At 44.9% G+C, this 22,285-nt stretch overlaps 1 protein-coding gene across 1 annotated transcript in view; it reads left to right on the top strand.

The window, feature by feature from the left end:
* Positions 1–12,895: 12,895 nt before the first annotated feature.
* The window catches only part of LOC147124505 (2'-5'-oligoadenylate synthase 1A-like), a 58,989-nt gene continuing 49,599 nt past the window's right edge, over positions 12,896–22,285 (top strand). The window contains exons 1-2 of the mRNA XM_085988110.1: positions 12,896–14,417; positions 19,697–19,889. Coding sequence (XP_085844236.1) covers positions 14,259–14,417; positions 19,697–19,889 — 352 coding nt within the window. The 5' untranslated portion in view covers positions 12,896–14,258. The remainder of the gene's footprint in view (positions 14,418–19,696; positions 19,890–22,285) is intronic.

Below are 22,285 nucleotides of genomic sequence, written 5' to 3'. Positions count from 1 at the left end.
AGGCGCTAATCGCTGGCGCTACCAACCGAATTTCTAGGCCATAGACTTGAAATCGGAGGTTGGAAGATGGTTAGATCATTTAGATTTAATAACTCCACATGCAGTGGCTATGTGGCTGGAATAAACTGCCTGGAAATAGTTGAGGTGGATAATGTCAACAAATTGAGGAGGGAGCTGTATTTTATTGGCACAATAAAATGTGTGATTTGTGAGTATAAGAAATGCAGTATGAGATATTTTGAATTTTGGGGCCATTCAGATGGACCACAATGGTCTTTTCTAGTCCACTGCATTCCAAGTTTTGATGTTCCTAAGTCATGTGGCCTCCATGGCCCTTGCTGTAGGAATTCCTATTGTATTATATAAAATAACACAAGCGATGGTTAAGAAGCTTTTCACCATTTTCCGCCTGCTGATGTGGCCTTCCCGACGGCGGGAAACCCCGACAGGGTCAGCGAGGCAAGCTGTGGGTCTGCTGCAGTGTAAGTGTGCAAATGACAGCTGCAGAGGTAGTGTGATGGGTGCAATGGTGCACAGGTAAGTATGACAGGTGAGAGAATGCAGTGAGAAATATTTTTATTCTGTTTATATGTATCTGCAGGTGACAAGATTTGATATTTCTGTGAAGCCTCATCTGATTGGGAGAATTGACAGATGACTTCTGCAATCTCACATGCAGCTGCCATCTGTTTTTTCCTAAGGAGAGAGTCATTGGTGAGTCTGGGTGCAAGGGCTCACCTTTGGACAGTGATTGTCAGTGTTTGATAGTACCTCAATGCTGCCATATTTTTTATCCACACTTCTTGTCCGTCTTTTTTTCTTCTCTCCCACATGGCAGCTGTCTTTCATTCTGCCAGCGCAATTTACACTTCATCGAGAGCCATCCTTTGTTTAACCTGTCCCATTACCATCTTCTTTTGCCTTGAATCTCTTAATGTCTCTTAACCTCTCCTGCCTTCTATCCTATCACAGACCTTCCCTTTTGTTCTTTCACCCCTCCCCCCTTTCCCAGCTCCTACACTTGCTTAAAAATCTGTTCCATTTCCTGTTTTTTTACAGTTCTGAGAAAAGGTCATCGACCTGAAACGTTAACTCTGTTTCTCTCTTCACAGATGCTGCCTGACCTGCTGAGTATCTCCAGCATTTTCTGTTTTTATTTCAGATTTCCAGCATCTGCAGTATTTTCTTTTTGTGTTAAATTATGAGGACAGGTTGCAGAAACTTGGCTTGTATTCCCTTGAGTTGAGATGATTGAGGGGTGATCTCAGTGAGGTGTTTAAAAATAATAGAGATTCAATAGGGTAGATATAGAGAAAATAGAAGAGGACAAGAGGTCATAATTTTAAAATTAGAGCTAGAGACACTACAAAGCACCTTTTCACACAAAGGGTAGTGGAAATCTGGAACTACCCCAAAAGGCCATGTATACCAGGTCAATACTGGATCAATTGACATTTTCAAGACTGAAATCGATAGATTTTTGTTGGGAAAGGGTATCAAGGTTTATGGACTAAAGGTGGGTAAATGGAGTTGAGGTACAGATCAGTCATGATCTAACTGAATGGTGGAACGGGCTCGAGGGGTTGAATGGCCTACTCCGGTTCCTTTGTACTAGTTTTATTCATTAAGCAAAAATGGAACCATACTTTTTTTCTAATTGTGCATTTCCCGTCCTGAAGTGAGAGTGAATTGCTTCTGAGTTCGTTGAAGGGTTGAGAAGCCGATTTACACTGACTTTCCCAATCGGTTTGAAGCGCTCTGATTTTTAATGCCGCCTGCTTCAGGAATGCTCTTCCCCGGGGCAGGACTCGAAGGCGTGAATCGGAACTGCAGAGGGCAAACCCAGCTGCTGCGGGTAACCTTTGTGAAGGAGGGGGAGAGGGCATAACATTCACCCCGGTGTGTAAATGCAATCTTCGATTACAACAGGAGAAACTGCTTGGAAATACTGAGCTGTAACCAACCATTCGTCAGCCAAACACATGCACACAGCGAGTAATGCGGAGAGATACTGGCAGTGTAAAGAGGCATGATGACAGTGACCCGGGCTGAGCTGGAGCTGCTCTCTACACTGACACCAGGAGGGGGAGCAGCGGCATTGCTGTCGCGGACCAGCTGGGGCTCGGCTGCCGGGTTCAAGTCATGTTCTGTCTCATTTCACTTGGCCCTGACAAAGTGGCGGCATTGCGTATTACTGTTGCTAATTAAGATTCTGCATTTAAAGTTGCACAGTCGCTATTTTGCTTATTGTTTTTTTGGCTTGTATAAAGGCGCCCCCTGAGCGCTGAGAGCTGGTGCTTCTGGTGAGTGGCTTCTGGTGTTGGTTACTGTTGTAAACAAAGCGTAGGCAAAGGCGGCCGCCTCTCCGCTACCCCAATTGCTACAGAACTAGTAGCACGCTGCTGGCAAACAGTACAAGTGAGTATTCTTATAAAGACTGTGGATAAATCCCATGTGTTATGCTGGTGTAGATTCTTAAACGTTACAGTGCAATTTGTATGATCTTAAACAGTGGCCCGGAATTTGCGGTCTGGATGACGGCGAACTGGCAGTGTTCGCCATCATTTCGCCTTTGAAACTAACCGCAACTTCAGGATTTAGCGCAAGCACAGCCTAATGCGGAAATGCTGAAGTTGCGGTCTGTCATTCACTGCTCCTCCACAGGTGCCCCCCCTGTCTTGTTTTGCACACTTTGTACAAAAATAATAAATTGCAGGACAACGGAGTATTACAATTTAAACTCTTTTAATGAAGCATCAGGTCTGTGCTGACTCACAGCAGTACAGCACTGTGTGGACAAAATGGCGTCAGGACCCCATGGTCTTCGAAACAATAGCAGTCCTTACAGATGCCTGCAGGCCAATGACAACTCAGCATGTGATAAATGTTATGTATTCTGTGTTCTATTGTGTGTTCTCCTCCCACCTGTGGTGGCACTGTCACAGGAGATAAATGGTTGGGTATTCTCTCGGTTAAGTTTAGCTCTCTTTGTTCGGAACTTTCCAGAACTTCCTTTCCTTCCAATAAAGCACTTCATGTTTGAATCTCTGAGTTCTGAGTCCTAAATTGTGTCTAGGTAGAAAGGTACCGACACAACAAGTGGCGACGAGGAGCGGATGAACCTGCATACGTTACGGGTGCAGTGAGTAAACAGAAAATTTAATTTGAAACGTGAGATGGCTACTATATTAGGAAACATCGGTGATTTTGATGAAAATGTGGAGCAATGGAGCGCATATACGGAACGTTTTGACTATTTTGTATTGGCGAATGCGGTGGCAAATGAAAAGGTCGTGCCTACCTTTTTGAGTGTAATCGGGCCGAAGTCTTTCAATTTACTTCGCAGCCTCGTGCAGCCAGATAAGCCAGGAACTAAAACATATAAGCAACTAGTGGAAATTCTTGGAGCACATTTTTCACCAAAACCTCTGGTTATTGCTGAGAGATTTAGATTTCACAAACGGAATCAAGAGGAGGGGGAATCAGTGACGATGTTTATTGCTGCTTTAAAAAGGTTGTCGGAACACTGCCAGTTCAAGGAGGTGCTGAATGACACCATTAGAGACAGACTTGTGTGTGGTCTGCAAAATGCAGCCACACTGAAACGCCTTCTTACTGAGGACAACCTTACTCTTGAAAAGGCCATTGAAGTTAGTGTCTCCGTGGAGATGGCGGAAAAGGAGGCTCACCAGTTGAGTTCAACAGGGAGAGTTCACAAGGTGTCGTCTGAGCCTAAAGGTGCGCGGAACGGCACATGTTACCGTTGTGGGAAAACAGGCCATCACGCTAATGACTGCTGGTGTACGGAGCTGGAATGCCGAAATTGTGGCAAAAAGGGTCACATTGAACGCGCCTGTAGAGGTAAAAAAAAGAACAGACAGAGCTGGGAAGCATGGAAGCAAAATGTCTGTATTTGGACAAGAGAGGAAAAAGAGTGTTCATTCAGTGCAGTATGATGGAACAAGCAAAACAGAGGGGAGCGACACCTCTGAGGAGGAAGAGGTGCACATACTGACGGTTGCAGGTGGTTCAAATGGCTACTGGGTGTCACCACTGGTGGAGGGACAATCAGTGCGGATGGAGGTGGACACAGGCGCGGCTGTGTCCCTTGTTTCAGACACTGTCTACAACAAAATGCTAAAGCATCTTACCCTTCAGCCAACAAACATTGTGCTAAAGACGTATACCGGCGAACCTGTGGCCATGAGAGGCGTCATTGAGGTGACAGTTAAATTGAACGGACAGACTGCAAAACTGCCACTATATGTGGTAAAGGGAAATTACCCATCGCTACTGGGACGTGCATGGCTAGAGAAAATCATGCTGGACTGGCCTGCAGTCCGCATGATGTCAAAAGGGGAGTCAGGTCTGACTGCAGTGTTAAACAAACATGCAGAACTCTTCAATGGGGAACTTGGGAGCATGAAAAAGATCAGCGTGAGACTGGACATTAAACCTGACAGCAAGCCAAAGTTTCACAAAGCCCGACCTGTACCCTATGCAATTAGGCCAAAAGTTGAGGCTAACTTGGAGGCCTTAGTCGAGAATGGAGTCCTGGAGCCTGTGAGCGTGAGCAAATGGGCCACACCCATTGCTCCTGTCCTGAAAAAGGATGGATCTGTTCGAATCTGCGGGGATTTTAAAGTGACTATTAACCCGGTGCTGTCTGTGGAACAGTACCCTCTTCCCCTCATTGATGATCTTTTTACGGGCCTGGCCGGAGGGCAAAAGTTCAGCAAAATAGACTTATGCCAGGCTTATCTACAAATGCATGTCGGTGACAAATCAAAGGAGCTGCTGACAATTGTGACACACAAGGGGCTATACAGGTACTGCCGCCTTCCGTTTGGAATTACATCGGCCCCTGCTCTATTCCAAAGAGCAATGGATCAGATTTTTAGTGGACTGCCAGGAGTCCAGTGCTACCCGGACGACATCCTTGTCACTGGGACAAATGAGGAGGATCATCTTCTGAACTTGGATGCGACACTACAACGACTGAAAGAGTACGGACTCAGAGTTCGTAAAGACAAATGTGAATTCTTTCAGTCTTCAGTTGAGTACCTGGGGCATGTGATTGACGCTACTGGCCTGCATAAGGCGCCGCCAAAGGTCAAGGCGATCGTGGAGGCCCCAGCACCCCAGAATGTGAGCCAGTTACGTTCATTTCTGGGGCTACTTAACTACTATGGGAAGTTTATTCCAGACTTAGCAACATTGCTGAAGCCGTTACATCAGTTGCTATGTCAAGGCAAAACATGGAAATGGACTGAACTGTGCAACGAAGCTTTCGCCCAAGCAAAGAAAGCATTGCTGAATTCGGAGGTCCTGACACACTTCGACCCAAAGCTACCCGTGCAGCTAGCATGTGATGCATCACCATATGGTGTGGGAGCAGTCATATCCCACATCATGCCTTCGGGTGAAGAGAAACCTATCGCCTTCGCATCACGCACCTTGAACAAGGCCGAGAGTAACTATGCGCAGATTGAGCGCGAGACCTTGGGAATCGTTTTTGGAATTCGAAAATTTCATCAGTACCTGTTTGGGAGAAGCTTCACACTCCTGACAGACCACCGTCCATTGACTTCAATCTTCGGGCCCCACACCGGAATTCCATCTCTCGCTGCAAGCAGGATGCAAAGGTGGGCTTTACTGTTGTCAGGACACACATACGACATCAAATATCGCAAATCAGACTTGCACGGCAACGCAGACGGTCTCTCGAGGCTACCCTTGCCTGTTACTCCCCCAGAGCCTCGTCAGATAGACATCTTCTACTTTAGACAAGTGGAGGGAGCACCTGTCACTGCAGTTCAGGTGCAAAGGTACACCCGCAACGATCCAGTCCTGTCTGAGGTAATGGACGATGTCATTCGAGGGAGAGCGATAGGAGATTCTCCTAGTTTGAAACCTTATGTTTCAAAAAGAAATGAGCTCTCCGTCCAGGCAGGTTGTCTTCTTTGGGGACGCCGTGTCATCATTCCGCCACCTCTGAGGGAACCTATACTGCAACAACTTCATACAGGCCACAGTGGGATGGTTCGGATGAAGGAAATGGCAAGAAGCTACTTCTGGTGGCCAGGTCCCCATGTAAAAGGGTCCGGAATGTTCCACAGCTGGCAATCCTACACCCCTGGGATTGGCCTGCAGAAGTGTGGCAGTGAGTACATGTGGACTTCGCCGGTCCTTTTGAAGGGAAGATGTTTATGGTGGTTGTGGACGCTCGTAGCAAGTGGCCGGAGGTCGCTGTGAGGAGGTCTACCACAGCAGAGAAAACAATTGAGAAACTTGGTGAGATGTTCAGCCATTATGGCTCACCGGAACAACTTGTAAGTGACAATGGTCCACAATTTGTATCGCAGGAGTTTGCAACCTTCCTGCATGTGAATGGTGTCCAACACATCAGGTCTGCGCCCTATCATCCCTCTACTAACGGCCAGGCAGAAAGGTTCATGCAAACTTTGAAGCACGCCTTGAAGGCATCGCAAGGTCAGGGCTCAATCCACTAACGTCTGAACAGCTTCTTGTTGTCCTACAGGAACGAGCCGCATGCCACAACCAAAACTTCCCCCGCTTCGCTCATGATGAAGATGCAGTTGCGGACAAGTTTTGACTTAAACCTCCAAGGGCAGAGCAGGTTGTCCATCGTCAACAACAAGCTCAAGTTGAAAAGAGAGAGAAAAGAGCCAAGGAGAGACGGTTTCATCCGGGAGAGCACGTCCTAACTACAACACTGGACCGAAATGGGTTCCTGCTACGGTGATCGCGCAGATGGGCCCTGTGTCTTACACGGTTGAGACTGCTGAGGACGTCGTCTAGAGAAGACACACAGATCAACTGTTGCTAGGAGCAGAGACAGCCACAGAGGCTCCAACGGCTGGTTGGCCTGAACTGTTTCCGAATGATACCGCAAACCAGCATCCTTTGCCACAGTGCTCTTCTCCAACACAGGAAGTCAAAGAGACTGTTCCACCTGTGCAAACTCCTGACTTTCAACTGACACAGGCACCTTCTCCATCCAGGCCTGTGTCAATGCCTACTGCTGTGGAAGCCAGCGATGACCATCGGTATCCTGTCAGAGAGCGGCGGCCTCCAAGACGCTTGGATCTGTAGGCTTAGTGACTTACCCACAAGACTGGGGCAGAATAAACCCCAGGGTAAAGTCAGGGTTTGAGGCAGTCTACCTCTACCTTAGGTTAGTTGAGTGTATTGAAAGTAACTTACCTATTGAGGAATAATGTGGACCTTCCATTTAAGAGGGGAGGAAATGTTATGTATTGTGTGTTCTATTGTGTGTTCTCCTCCCACCTGTGGTGGCGCTGTCACAGGAGATAAATGGTTGGGTATTCTCTCGGTTAAGTTTAGCTCTCTTTGTTCAGAACTTTCCAGAACTTCCTTTCTTTCCAATAAAGCACTTCATGTTTGAATCTCTGAGTTCTGAGTCCTAAATTGTGCCTAGGTAGAAAGGTACCGACACAACAATCACATGTGAATATAATAGGTATTCCTTACAGATGCCTGCGGGCCAATGATAATTCAGTATGCAAATGTTACATCCCCCTTTTAAAAGAAAAATATTATGCATTACTTTTGAACCTTTCTTCTACATAATGTTCTCAGTAGCATCAACATATAAGTAAACTCAGCATTTAACTAGCACTGAAAACATCTCAACGTTTCAAAAACGATGTACAGTTTTTTTTAGGGCAGCGATCCGGCTACACCCTTTGACAGTTCACAAGTCAAGGATAACTCTAGGCTTGACCTCTCGTCCCGACCTTGGGTGGTGTTGTTCCTTGGTGTTCAGGAGGTGCCTGCGATTGCAGCGGTACACCTGTCCTTCTGGGGTGCGGACATGATACGATCGCTCAGTGTCAGCTGGTTGGATGACAACTGCTGGCTTCCAGTAGTCATGCTCCTGGATTCTGACGGATTCTCCATTGTGCAGCAGCGGCAGTAGTCTAGCTGACCTGTCAGAGTATCTCTTTTGGTGTTGCTGTCTCTGTACACGTTTTGCATGCACTTGCTTGCAGCTGACGACCTTCCAGGGCCTGTCTGGGATACGGTGAGGTATCATGGGCTCTTTGACATTTGATGGGCAGCGTTATAGACAAGAGGAACATTTTCCGACAATGTCCTCAATGTGTTTGCACATTCCGGGCCAAACATAATGTCACGTGCTCTTTGTTTGCATTTTTCCATGCCCATATGTCCAGCATGAATTTTTGTCAACATCTCTTCTCTGAGGCTGGTAGGAATGATGATTTTCTCCCCTTTGAAGACGATTCCGTTGATTTGTGACAGTTTGTCTCTGTGGTTCCAGAATTCAGATATGCTCTGAGGGCATTTCCTCCTTTCCTCAGGCCATCCTTCATGTATGACTTTGCTCAGCAGTGTGAGTTGTGCGTCTTTCTCTGTTCCTGCTCGGATCTCCTTCAGTTTTGAGTCACTCACAGGTAAGCTGTTGTACACCATGTGCACCTGCACATCCATGCCTTCACTGAGGCTGCTGTCCTGGTAGCTAAGAGACTTTCTGGAGAGCGTGTCTGCGACAGGAATGTCTTTGCCTGGACGGTGAATGATTGTGAAGTCATACTTCTGTAGCTGAAGGATCATTGCTGCGGCTAGTGCTTTCCTCATGATTGACTCGAGGGGCTTGTGGTCGGATTCTACAATGACTTGCCGGCCATAGATGTACTGGTGGAAATGCTTACATCCGAACAGAATTGCATATAGCTCTTTCTCGATTTGAACATAGTTGATTTCACTGTCTGTGAGAGATCTGGAAATGTAGCCGATGGGCTTTCCTTCTTGCAGTAATACTGCGCCTAGTCCGTACTTTGACATGTCCACTTGTAGTCTGAGCTCTTTGTTGGGGTCGAAGTAGGCAAGAACTGATCCTGGTTCTCTGGTGATTAGGTCTTTCATTTTCTGAAATGCTGTGTCATGTTGTTTGTCCCACAGGAACTCATTGGATTGTTTGAGCAACTGACGCATGGGTGCGTTGATTTTGGAGAGGCTCGGGGCAAACTTGGCTAAGTAGTTAACCATGCCTAGTACTGTCTCTAGCTCTGCGCGGTTCTTCGGCGGCTCCATCTTCTTGATGGCATTAAGCCGGATCCAGAGAAAATCTCCGCCATCAGTTGAGAGGCGATGCCCGAAATAACTGATCTCGGTGGATCCGATTATGCTTTTCTCGGGGTTGAGCCGGATACCTTTCTCCCGTGATCTTTGTAGCATCGCACGGAGGTTCCTGTCATGTTCCTCTCTATTCCTGCCATAGATGAGGATGTCGTCTACGATTGCGACTACTCCGTCAAGGCCTTCATAGGTTTTGTCGATCTTCCGTTGGAATTCATCCTGAGCTGAGATAAGACCAAATGGTAAACGCAGAAATCGGTAGCGTCCAAATGGTGTGTTGAACGTCGTTAGCTTAGATGACTCTTCGTGAGCTTGCTAGTCCAGTATCCTGATCGTGCGTCCATTACACTGAAGTAACGTGCTCCCACTAGCTTGGGTGTGATGTCATCTAGCGTTGGTAGAGGGTAGTGAGGGCGTTTGATAGCCTTGTTCAAATCTCTGGGGTTGAGACAGACTCTGAGCTTGCCTGTACATGGTTTGTCAACCACTACTAACGCGTTGACCCACTCTGTCGGTTCTGTTTCCCGGACGATGATTTCTGTATTCTCCATGCTCTGCAGCTCCTCCTTCAGGCAACTATGTAGAGCAAGGGGTATCCTTCTCGGTGGGCAAACCACAGGGGTTGCTGCTGGGTCAAGGTGAATAGTGCATTGACCTGGGAATAGTCCGATTCCTTTGAAAACGTCAGCAAACTCCTCCATGACTGCTTCTCAACTGGTGCTGTCAATGATAGCACTAGCTTGACGAGGTCCATGTCTAAACATGCCTTTAGACCTAGCACTGGAGGTGCTTGAGTGTCAATAATGTAAAAGTTCAACATCATGTCGCTTTCTTTGTACTTGCATTTCATCACACATGTGCCTTTTACATTGAGCTGCTCGCCCCCATAGCCGGTCAGTCTGCGTGAGGTGGGCTGTAGCTCACACTCATCCTTCAAGCTGCGATACTCACTCGGAGGAATTACGTTAACCTGAGATCCAGTGTCTAGTTTAAACTTAAGCTCTTTGCCCAGTTTTTCTATCTCCATATCGGCAAAAGCTTGCTCAGTCTCTGAAATCTGTTTTTTCTGTGACACAGAATCAATTTTTTGCTGGAAATCACAGCAGGTCCGGCCGCATCTACACAGATGCGGCCGGACCTGCTGTGATTTCGAGCAAAAAAAATGTTTTTTTGACTTTTTTTGTTTTTCACACAGACCCCAGCATCTGCAACATTTGACCCCTTGTGACCCCACCTCATTGTTCTTTGATGTAATGTTTTCCTGACTGACCTGTTTGGACACCATTCACACCTTTGATTGCTGTGATTATCTCTCTGCCGAGGTTTGATAAATGGCAGTTAGAAAGATTACCTGTAAACATCTGACATTATTCTCTGACTATATAAGCTGTGTCTTTATGCATCTCTCCATTTCACCTGACGAAGGAGCAGCGCTCCGAAAGCTTGTGATTTCAAATAAAGCTGTTGGACTATAACCTGGTGTTGTGTGACTTCTTACATTTGTCCACCCCAGTCCAACTCCGGCATCTCCACACCATATCTGGCATTTGGCTGTCACTCACTGTGTGTACTGCTTTTCCGAAAACAGTCTTGCAAACTTTAGCAAAGTGGTTCCGTTTACCACATTTAGTACATTGCCTTCCTTTGGCAGGGCAGTACACCTTTTCTCCATGCCAGTAGTTTCCACAATATCCACAGTTTTTGAAGCGTTTTATGTCTGTGTCGCCCATTTTTAGAACTCTCTCTGTTCTTAAACACGCTCGCTGGGCAGTGTTCTTTGGTGTGTGTCTATTAACTGCGTGCACTGTATGTTCACTCGAGCTGTTTGTGGCGCCGGTTATGGTTTTCAACTGTGCTTGGGCTATCTCGTGCGATCTAGCTATGTCTATGGCTTTGTCCAGCGTTAGCCCGGACCCAACATCAAAAGTTTCTCTCTCACTTTAGCTGAATGTATTCCAAACACGATGCGGTCTCTGACCATCTCATCTTTATCTGCATAAACACAGTCTTTTACCAGCAGTTTTAACTCAGTCACGAACTGTTCAAACGACTCACTAGCTCCTTGTACTTTCTCCTGAAACTTGTACCTAGCGAATATCGTATTTGTCTTGGGCATCACATATGCTTCAAAACGGTCAAAATAACTTTTCAGTACCTTTGCTTCATCCGCGGTGAGAGACCATGAGTTAAAAATGTCTCTCCCTTTTTCTCCGATCCACAGGAGTAGGTACCTGAATTTTTCTTCCTCCCCTTTTCAACGGACCCGAGAACATTAATTCCACGTGTTGCTTGAACTTGCGCCATTCTCTATGTAAGTTCAAAGATCCCCAATTCATTCGAGGTAAGGGAGCTCCAACGATGTCCATTTCAAATCCCTGTTCTGACACCATGTCTTGTTTTGCACACTTTGTACAAAAATAATAAATTGCAGGACAACGGAGTATTACAATTTAAACTCTTTTAATGAAGCATCAGGTCTGTGCTGACTCACAGCAGTACAGCACCGTGTGGACAAAATGGAGTCAGGACCCCCAGGTCTTCTAAACAATAGCAGTCCTTACAGATGCCTGCAGGCCAATGATAATTCAGTATGCAAATGTTACACCCCCAAGCTGGCAATCAGTGAAATCTTTCAAATCATGGAAATTGACGAAAACTTCGGCTCTTCCGCAGTAATTACCAGTTAAATACCCCATTAAAAATTAAGATGCAAAGGGATAAGGTGTGACTGAGGTTTTAACAGCGTATTTTATTGGCTGCTAAACAAAGGTTGTGGCCCTGAAAAAGTAGTGGCCCATATTTTCTGAACCCTATGGGTGTGTATGAGCTGTGTACAGACCCGTAGAGGCCTCGCAAGTGCCCGTTTCAGGCATGCGAAACGCATGCGCTGAAAACCAGCATTTCCGATCTGTCAAGAATCCTCTTGACAGATCGCACGCCTGCCCTGGAGAAGGGCCTCTGCGGGTGGAGAGTTTCGCTTTCTGCAGAACCTCCACCTGCTGAAATCCCTTAAACATCTTACGCCTGGTAAAAGCAGGCGTAAGGCATGCTTTTACCAGCAAAAGAGTTTTAAAAAGTTAAAAAATTAAAACATTTCACTCATTTATAATTTAAAACTACTTTTAAAAAAGGTAAGTTTATTTTTAGCCCTGTAAAAAACTTTTTTTCAAAAAAATTTATTTTTGTCTAAAATATTTAATTAAATGTAATTTTGACTCATTTTAAAAACGGATTAAAAAAAAATTTATTCAATGTTTTAGTGTGTTTTTTGAATGATCCCCATTCATACATTTGACAGGCCTACGCTGAGAGACCTGTCAAAAGTGTGAAGGGGGATTCCCTTCTTCCATTGGTTCCCCATGGCCCACATGATTCCAGGGACGCTTGCAAACTGCCTGTGCCCCTGGGATACCTGGGCATTTGCGTGTGCGCACCAGGAGAGGCCCAGGAGTGGAAGTGTCCGGACCTCCGGAGCCCTCAGTTAAGGGTGTAGATTTTTTTCCAGATCGGAGGCATCCACACATAGAAAGCCTCCGATCGGAAAATTCAGGCCAATTTTAATTTTGTGCAGTGCCAAATTTATCCATTTTAATAAAAATTAAATTTAAGAAACTTTAAAAAATATAATTAAAAAAAAGTTTGTCCATCTTTATTTCAGGTTTGCATTTTCCCCATGCGAGAGCCCCAATCTTAGTTTTGCTCTCTCTAACATTTTTAAAAAGTTAGAATCAAAAGGAGCCTGGTTCGCTGTCTGTGAGAATTCTGTATGTTGATTACCTGCTTAGACAGCCTGTTAATGTCACAGCAGCTGAGAATCCCCATTAACTTACATTGATTTCAATTATGCGTCAGAAAACCTGAAATTCTCACCAAAGAGATTGCAAGACCTTTGTGCGAAGCTACCTTCAGGGCCAGCGGTGAATACCTTTTCTTCACTGTTGACTACAAATTCCAATATTTTGTATTAGGATAGTAAAGGAAAAGGTGATTAGAAGCTTTCATGGTAATGTGAAACTATAAACAGTAAGACACTGGAATGTACCTCAAGGGCATTTGATTGTAAATTTTAATCAATTGGGCAGAGTTGAAAAATGGAGTTTGTGTGGTTTAAATATTCTAAACATATATATCTGTATCTTACAGCACAGAAGGAGGCCATTCAGCCCATCGTGCTGGTGCTGGCACTTTGGTAGAGCTATCCAATTAGTCCCACTCACCTGCTCTTTCTCCATAGCCCTGTAAATGTTAACCAATTCACCCATTTTAGACTCTTGTTTTCAAATGAGTAGGTGGCCTCCTTATTCCTCCTACCAAAATGCAACACCTCACACTTATTTATATTCAAATTTATTTGCCATTTACATGCCCATTTTGCAAATTTGTTAATACTTTTGGGGGTTGCAGGAATAAGAATAGACAGAGATTATCAAATGCTCCATGGAACATAATGGTTCCTGTCCTGCTAGAACCTTAGAAAAAGCTACAGATAGCAATTTGTCAGAGTTGAAAAATTGAGTTTGTGTGGTTTATGGCACATACTTTTGGTGAATACTTTTGTCAAGCAGATATTTAGCAGAATTTTATCCTTGGGTGATTAAACAGAATCCATGACAGAGTAAATTATACATGACCTGTGGCAGGAGTAGGCTTGATGGGCCTTTCCTTGTTCCATACATTATTGCGTTCTTTATATTTTCTTTTGCCTTAAGTGGGGGAACATTTCCATGGGGCTTCTCCCAACTGTTGTAACTTCGAAAGAAGATCTGCAGAGATCCTGGAGCAATGTTCTTGGTTTTTCTCCAGGGTTTCTGTGGATCTTTTGCTGAAGTTGCAGCAGATGATCGGGAGATCCCCCATGGAAATTCAACCCCAGTAATTTTACCATCATCTTTGAAATTTTTCTTCAGACTTTTTTTTAACTGAAGACATATATAAAAAGGTCACCTAGATTTTCCTGTATCCAAATAGCAACCCCAGTTAATTAGTCTTTTCTGCTATTTTCATTCAAATTACAATTTCGCTTGCATTTCACGTAATCATTTTATCTGATGTTTGTTGAATATTTGCAGAATTTCTAGATGGTCTTCAGAAACTGATGGACGTATCATAAGATAATGCAGGCTATTAAATCCTACAGCTGTGTGCGTTGTGGCAATGACTTTGCCAGTCAAACAGCCCTAAAGCATCACTTTCAAGCTAAACATATTGGAAGAGTATACTGTGACAAGTGTGGGATTGAAGTGCTGCGAGATAAACTGAAGGAACATGAAGAGGTGTGTATCCGGAAGTATTCTCTATGATTTATCATCTAGTATACAGTGGAGCTCTACAAGTGAGGAAGGTTAGAAATTATAAAAGAGAAAAATTAATCCTGATTAGATCAACATAGGCCATTTAGTGAGAAAGCATGTTGCTTTTAAAGGTTGTGAGGCATAGTATGTCCTGTGCTGTAAGTTATTTTTGGAATTGTGATACCACCTTTTTAACATTAAATATATCAGCTCTTTTCTAAATTGGTCTAGTAATGCTGTGGAAAATACTGCTAAAACTACAAGCAACTGTTCTTTTCTGGTTTAAGACTTTCTTACTCTATGAATTTATTGCCCTGAAAATCTCTGGGAACCTGCTTTGCTTGGGCAAGTACAGGAGAGCAGAGCCCCTACCCACCTTAGTCCCAAAATGAACGAGGTCATTTATATATCTGGCTTCAGTGTCAGCCGTGGCTCAGTGGTAGCACTCTAACCTCTGAGTCAGTCGGTTGTGGGTTCAGGTCCCACTCCAAGAGACTTGAGCACAAGATCTAGGCTGACACTGAGGGAGTGCTGCACTGTCGGAGGTGCTGTCTTTCAGAGGAGACGTTAAACCGAGGTCCCATCTGACCTCTCGGGTGGATGTAAAATATCCCATGGCACTATTTTGAAGAAGAGCAGGGGAGTTATCCCCAGTGTCCTGGCCAATATTTCTCCCTCAACCAACATCAGTAAAAAAACAAATGATCTGATCATTATCACATTGCTGTTTGTGGGACCTTCCTGTGAGCAGATTGGCTGCCGCGTTTCGTACATTACACCAGTCGTCGTCGTACGTGTCTTCATACTGTTCCCTTTGGGGAACTATATGAAGTGGTGGAAGGATTTCTGGCTGCGATTAACACTCCTTCCGTGACCGTAACCATCTTCGTACCAGCCATTAGGGTGGTTAGTCCTATGGCGGGAGGGTTTTACGGGCTCCCACAACCCATACGAGGGGGGGGGGCCACCCACACCCACGGACGCAAGTATCCCGCTGGATGTCAACCCAGAATTTAGAGCCGGAGCTCTGACTCCACTTGCCGGGACTGTCTGGAGCAGGGTTCGAAACCCTACGCCTTCTGGCCCAGCGGCGGGGATGCTACCGCTACACCAAAGGCCCACTCCATTACACCAGTGATTACACCTCAAAACTTAATTGGCTGTAAAGCACTTTGGGATGACCTCAGGTCATGAAAGATGCTATATAAATGCAAGTCTTTTTTTTTCTTTATAGGCTGCTAGTACCTCCAATAGCGCATCACTGACGCCACCCCCGACCCATCCTATCCCAGTCCACCCTCCTAAGGTGGAGTGTTGCCTTACTAGTCCATCTGAAATAATCAGAAGCCCAAATGGGCTGAAGAAAAACACAATTCCAGTAAGTCTTTTACTCCAATAGGAGCCCCTCTGCTGCGTGAGAGGATAATTGATCCCCTCCACGATTAATTATCTGATTCTAGTAAAGGTTTGTGGCCTCAAAGGGAATCATGCTAGATCTCAACTGACCTTTCAAGGGAGTAAAGGGAGGAATTTCTTGGCAAAGCCCAAGAACTCTCCTCCCAGTGTGCCCGCTTGACATATGGCAGCTCAGCTCCCCCGCCCTTCCTATCCCGACTGGAATTTGAAGGGTTAGTCTAAACAGAATGGAACCCCAGTAAAACTGGGTTCAATCCCATGTTCTGGGGGCACCCCCCAGTGAAAATCAGACTTAGGCTCTCTCCCAACCCAGGAATTTGGGGCAGTTGTGTTGGCTACAAATATGTAATCATAAAGTTAGAAGCACTTAGTTGTAACAAATGCTGATACAGTGTTCCTAATTACCATCTTATGGATATGTGTACATGTAATATATGCACAAGCCAGGAATTTAGAAAAGAACTGAAACGTTAGTGAAAACAATGTAGTATTGCACTATTGGCTGAAATGTATAAAAATATATCTTCACTGTTTTGTGTTTTTATAAATTGCAGTTATGCAATAAAACCGCTACAAACTATAACATTCTAAAAGGTAATGCAATCATTGCCAAAGCAACATGCTGACTGTGAGCTGATTGTTTTAATGCAAATATCCATTTTTAAATAAGGGTAACTGGAAGAAAAAGGTGGTGGTCAGCAAGAATGAGCTTGCAGTTGGTAGAATGGGCTTTGAGATTTCAATTGAGGTGTGTGGTAAAGTATGGGATACAAGTCAAGTGGGGTATTGAGAGAATATTGCTCTTCCATGAGCAACTGCTCTTTTATTGTAGTAAGCATTGTAGTAAATTTTCATTAGGTTCTCTTATTTTAAAATAAACTGTCCATCTGTTTTTCCAATGAATTTTTTGAAGAGGTGACTAATGTAGTGGACAGGGGAATGTCTATGGGTGTTATTTATATGGACTTCCAGAAGGCATTTGATAAAGTCCCTCATAAGAGATTATTAGCTAAAGTTGAAGTTTATAGAATTGAAGACAAATTATTGACCTGGTTAGGAAATTGGCTGAGCGGTAGGAGACAGAGAGTAGGGATCATGGGCAGGTATTCTAATTGTGGTGTCCCACAGGGATCTGTGTTGGGGCCTCAACTATTCACAGTATTTATTAACAACTTAGATGATGGGATAGAGAGCCACATATCCTAGTTTGCTAATGACACAAAGATAGGCGACATTTTAAGCAGTGTAGATGGAAGTATAAAATTACAAAAAGATATTGATCGATTAAGTGAATGGGCAAAACTGTGGCAATTGGATTTCAATATAGACAACTGTGAGGTCATCCACTTTGACCCTAAAAAGGATAGATCAGAGTACTTTCTAAATGGTGAAAAGCTAGAAACAGTGGAGGTCCATAGAGACTTGGGGGTCCAGGTATATAGATCATTAAAATGTCATGAACAGGTACAGAAAATAATCATAGAAACATAGAAGATAGGAGGAGTAGGCCATTCGGCCCCTCGAGCCTGCTCCGCCATTCAATGAGATCATGGCTGATCATCCAAATTCAGTACCCTGTCCCTCCCTTCTCTCCATATCCCTTGATCCCTTTAGCCTTAAGAAATATATCTAACTCCTTCTTGAATATATTTAATGAATTGGTCTCTACTGCCTTCTGTGGTAGAGAATTCCACAGGTTCACCACTCTCTGGGTGAAGAAATTCCTCCTCATCTCTGTCCTAAATGGCTTACCCCTTATCCTTAGACTGTGACCCCTGGTTCTGGACTCCCCGGCCATCGGGAACATCCTTCCTGCATCTAGTCCTGTTAGAATTTTATAAGTTTCAATGAGATCCCCTCTCATTCTTCTAAACTCCAGCGAGTATAAGCCCAATCGACCCAATCTCTCCTCATATGTCATTCCTGCCATCCCAGGTATCAGCCTGGTGAATCTTCGCTGCACTCCCTCCATGGCAAGAATATCCTTCCTCAGATAAGGTGACCAAAACTGCACACAATACTCAAGGTGTGGTCTCACCAAGGCCCTGTACAACTGCAGCAAGACATCCTTGTTCCTGTACTCGAACCCTCTCGCTACGAAGGCCAACATACCATTTGCCTTCTTAACCGCCTGCTGCACCTGCATGCTTACCTTCAGCGACTGGTGCACAAGGACACCCAGGTCTCATTGCACTTCCCCTTCTCCCAATCTATTGCCATTCAGATAATAATCTGCCTTCCTGTTTTTGACACCAAAGTGGATAACCTTGCATTTATCCACGTTATATTGCATCTGCCATGCTTCTGCCCAATCACCCAACCTGTCCAAATCATCCTGGAGTTTCTCGGCATCCTCCTCACAGCACACACGCCCACCCAGCTTTGTGTCGTCTGCAAACTTGGAGATATTACATCTAGTTCCCTCATCTAGATCATTAATATATATTGTGAATAGCTGGGGTCCTAGGACCGATCCCTGCGGTACCCCACCAGTCACTGCCTGCCACTCGGAAAAAGACCCGTTTATTCCAACTTTTTGCTTTCTGTCTGCCAACCAGTTCTCTATCCAAGTCAATACCTTGCCCCCAGTCCCATGTGCCTTAACTTTACACGCTAATCTCTTATGCGGCACCTTATCGAAAGCCTTCTGAAAGTCCAAATACACCACATCCACTGGTTCTCCCTTATCTATTTTACCAGTTACATCCTGAAAAAATTCCAGTAGATTAGTCAAGCACGATTTACCTTTTGTAAATCCATGTTGACTTTGCCCGATCCTGTCACTGTTTTCCAAGTGCTCTGCTATTACATCTTTTATAATGGACTCTAGCATTTTCCCCACTACCGATGTCAGGCTTACCGGTCAAAAAGACCAATGGAATTCTGGCCTTTATATCTAGAGGACTAGAATACAGGTGGGTAGAAGTTATGCTACAGCTATACAAAGCCCTAGTTAGACCACACCTGGAGTACTGTGTTCAATTCTGGGCACCACACCTTAGAAAGAATATATTGGCGTTGAAGGGAGTGCAGCGAAGGTTTACCAGAATGATAGCTGGATGCCAAGGGTTAAATTATGAGGAGAGATTACACAAACTAGGTTTGTACTCCCTGGAATTTAGAAGGTTAAAGGGTGATCTGATCAAAGTTTTCAAGATATTAAGGGGAACTGATAGGGTAGACAGAGAGAAACTATTTCCGCTGGTTGGGGAGTCTAAGAATAGGGAACATAGCCTAAAGGTTAGAGCCAGACCTTTCAGGAGTGGTAGAAGTTTGGAACTCTCTTCTGCAAATGGCAATTGATGCTGGGTCAATTGTTAATTTTAAATCTAAGATTGATATAATTTTGTTAACCAAAGCTACTAAGGGATATGGGGCAAAGGCGAGTTTATGGAGTTAGGTCACAGATCATCCATGATCTCATTGAATGGCGGAACAGGCTCAAGCGGATAAATGGTCTACTCCTGTTCCTATGTTCCTAACTCTCCAAAACCATGTTTTCTGAAAACGAAATTGAAAACTGCACAACTTAGGCTTTAAAAATAACCTCAAAAGGATTGGCAAATAAAACAGAATCCTCTATTTTTCTAAGTGTTACTTATAGAAAATGCCAGCATTTTGCTAAGATATTTCTGCAACATCTTTATGAAAATGTAATGATTTCAATAAAATTAGGCAAAAAGATTGCAATTCTTTTGTAACGTGCACAGGAAATATGTTCATTACTGTACAATATCACAATCAGTAAGTAAGTTTATTGCTAACTTTTTATGGTTTTGTACATTGGTAGCTGAAAGTAATATTTTAAAACTATATGCAGTCAATATATTATGCTTCAACTGTAGACTGTACATTACAAAGATAAACATAATTTGTCGTATGAGCATCCGCACTGGGATGAACCCTTGCAACGAGAGGACAAGTTTGTGGCATCAGAAAAGAGTGTGTCTTGCCGGATGTGTGGCAGAGTGTTTGGAACCATGCACAGCAGGGAACAACATGAGAGGCAAGAGCATCATTTTACAGCCAGCCAAAGAGGTAAACTACATTCAAAAAATCTCATTACTCACAGATGTTTGTTGTGTACTAGCTTAGCAGGAGGGAGTCCTTTTGGGGTGGGTAAACTAACTCAAAACTTTACTGTCTTCAAGATAGAGTTCTAACTCTTAGACCTAGTTTTTCCTTGTGATTACCATCTGTTTTTGGGTGGATTTGGGGCGGTTGGAAGAAGTTGTGCTGACTCCTTGTTCGTAGAAAGCCCCGTGACAATTTTCCTCTGAATGTGATGCTGGTGACCATCCAGCTCCTGCCAAAATACAATTCAATGCACGCAAATTGTATTTACATTTTACGTTAATACCCCACTTTGAATTTCCTTCCCTTGATGCCTGTGACTCACCTCTTGAAATCAACATCAATATAAAATAGGCATTCTGACAGGTGGCTGTGGATGAGCAGGCCATCTTCTGAAGATTTATAGTAGCTACTACTTTACTGTTGAAGACTTATATATTTTATTTTCTTGAGCTTTTTCAATCTCAAGCTTGTGGATACATTTAGAATTGCTCCTGCTGCTTTGTTGTCTTATTCACCATCAGCACAGAACACAATGATGCTTCCATTAGGAATTCCCCTTTACCTGGGCTTTAAAGAGAAAGAACAGGAGGATGAGGAAGGCCAATGCAGGGAAGCTAGGCTGACCAAGCATGATTGGAGGTGTCGTGCACCCACCCTTCTATATTTACAGTTACCCCTAGTGATATCTAAACTTCCCCAATCAGTTGTACACAAAAAGACTAGGCCGGAATTTTCAGAGGTAAGTGAAAGTTGAAAAAATGTGAACAGTGACTCCAACCCACCCACTTTCACCTTTCACTCAGCAGGACGGGGGTGCGGGCTGCATATTATAATGAGGCCTGAAGCCTCTACTTTAACCTGCTTTGCAGATTTTACTGCAGGTGGCTGAGGATCTCGGAGCTCGGGATTCCCGGTGGCTGCAATGAGGTGGCCTCAGCCTCGGGGAGCAATGCTTGTGGGCCGGGAGGAGCAGGAGTACTTCCTCCGGACCCCCCCCAAACTCCCCCACCAGCAGCCTGCCCTCCCTGGAATCGGGGTTCAGACCCCCCAGGATCGCAACTCGGCCCTGGGGTCAGAGATGAAACTCCGCCCACCCCCAACCCCTGGGGGATTGCAACTTAGCCCCAGGGTCGGGGATCAGACCCCCCCCCCCCCCCCCCGGGCCTGAAACACCAACCTCAGAATCGTGACTAGGCCCCAGGGTCAGAGAACAGATTCCACCGCCACCCCTGGGGGATTGCGACACAGCCCCAGGGTCAGGGATCGGTGGTCACGACAACCCTGGGGTCGGGAATCGGACCCCCACCCCGCAGGGGATCGGACCCCCACGGGCTTGGACCCCACATCCTGGGCCCAGCACTTACTTGTTGCTGTGGCCTCCTTCTCCGAGTCCCCCGCAGGACTCGACCCCAGCCTGTCAATTAGGCTGACTTGCGGGCGGCGAACCCGCCCCTGATGTCGCACACGCGTCGTCTCCCGGATCCCCCCGCACTGTGCGGGTGTGACACGGCAAATTCCATCCCAAAGTTTCCCTTGTGAGGCAATAGAGGAGTAATTCCACCAGTTTAGCACAGACCTGGAGCCTACCTAAAATCAGAGAGTTAAATGCGTGGCTCAAAGACTGGTGTGGGAGAAATGGGTTTTGCTTCTTGGGACACTGGCACCAGCACAGGGACGGGAGAGAGCTGTTCCCTTGGGACGGACTTCACTTGGCCAGTGCTGGGACTAGAATCCTGGCGAATCGAATAACTAGGGCTGTAGAGAGGGCTTTAAACTAATTAGTGGGGGGGAGGTTTCAAGAGGGCGAAAAATAAAAACGTCAGCGGAAAAGGCAATAGAGCAAGGTAGCAGTGGGGGAATTAAAAACCAGAGCATGTCAGGAAGGGACAGAATGTATAAAGATAAAGGTAGAGTAGTAAAGGGGGTAAAAGTAGGAATAAATGATCACAAAACATATTTTAAAGTTCTTTATCTGAATGCACGCAGCATTCGTAACAAAATAGACGAGTTGACGGTACAAATAACTACACATGAGTATGATCTGGTGGCCATTACAGAAACATGGCTGCAAGGTGAACAAGACTGGGAACTAAACATCCAGGGGTATTTGACAATTAGGAAGGACAGACAGGAAGGAAAGGGAGGTGATGTGGCTATGTTAATAAAGGATGGAATCACTGCAATAGTGAGAAATGATATTGGGTCAAAGGATCAGGACAGTGAAACAGTTTGGGTGGAGATATGGAATAATAAGGGGAAAAAGTCACTAGTGGGCATAGTCTATAGGCCTCCTAACAGTTGCAACTCTGTTGGACGGAGTATAAATCAGGAAACAGTTGGGGCTTGTAATAAGGGAA

Source organism: Somniosus microcephalus, chromosome 1 (genome assembly GCF_052327205.1).
Source record: "Somniosus microcephalus isolate GS21.2 chromosome 1, FLI_Smic_1.0, whole genome shotgun sequence".
NCBI lineage: Eukaryota > Metazoa > Chordata > Chondrichthyes > Squaliformes > Somniosidae > Somniosus > Somniosus microcephalus.
This window is presented reverse-complemented; position numbering and strand designations above follow the sequence as displayed.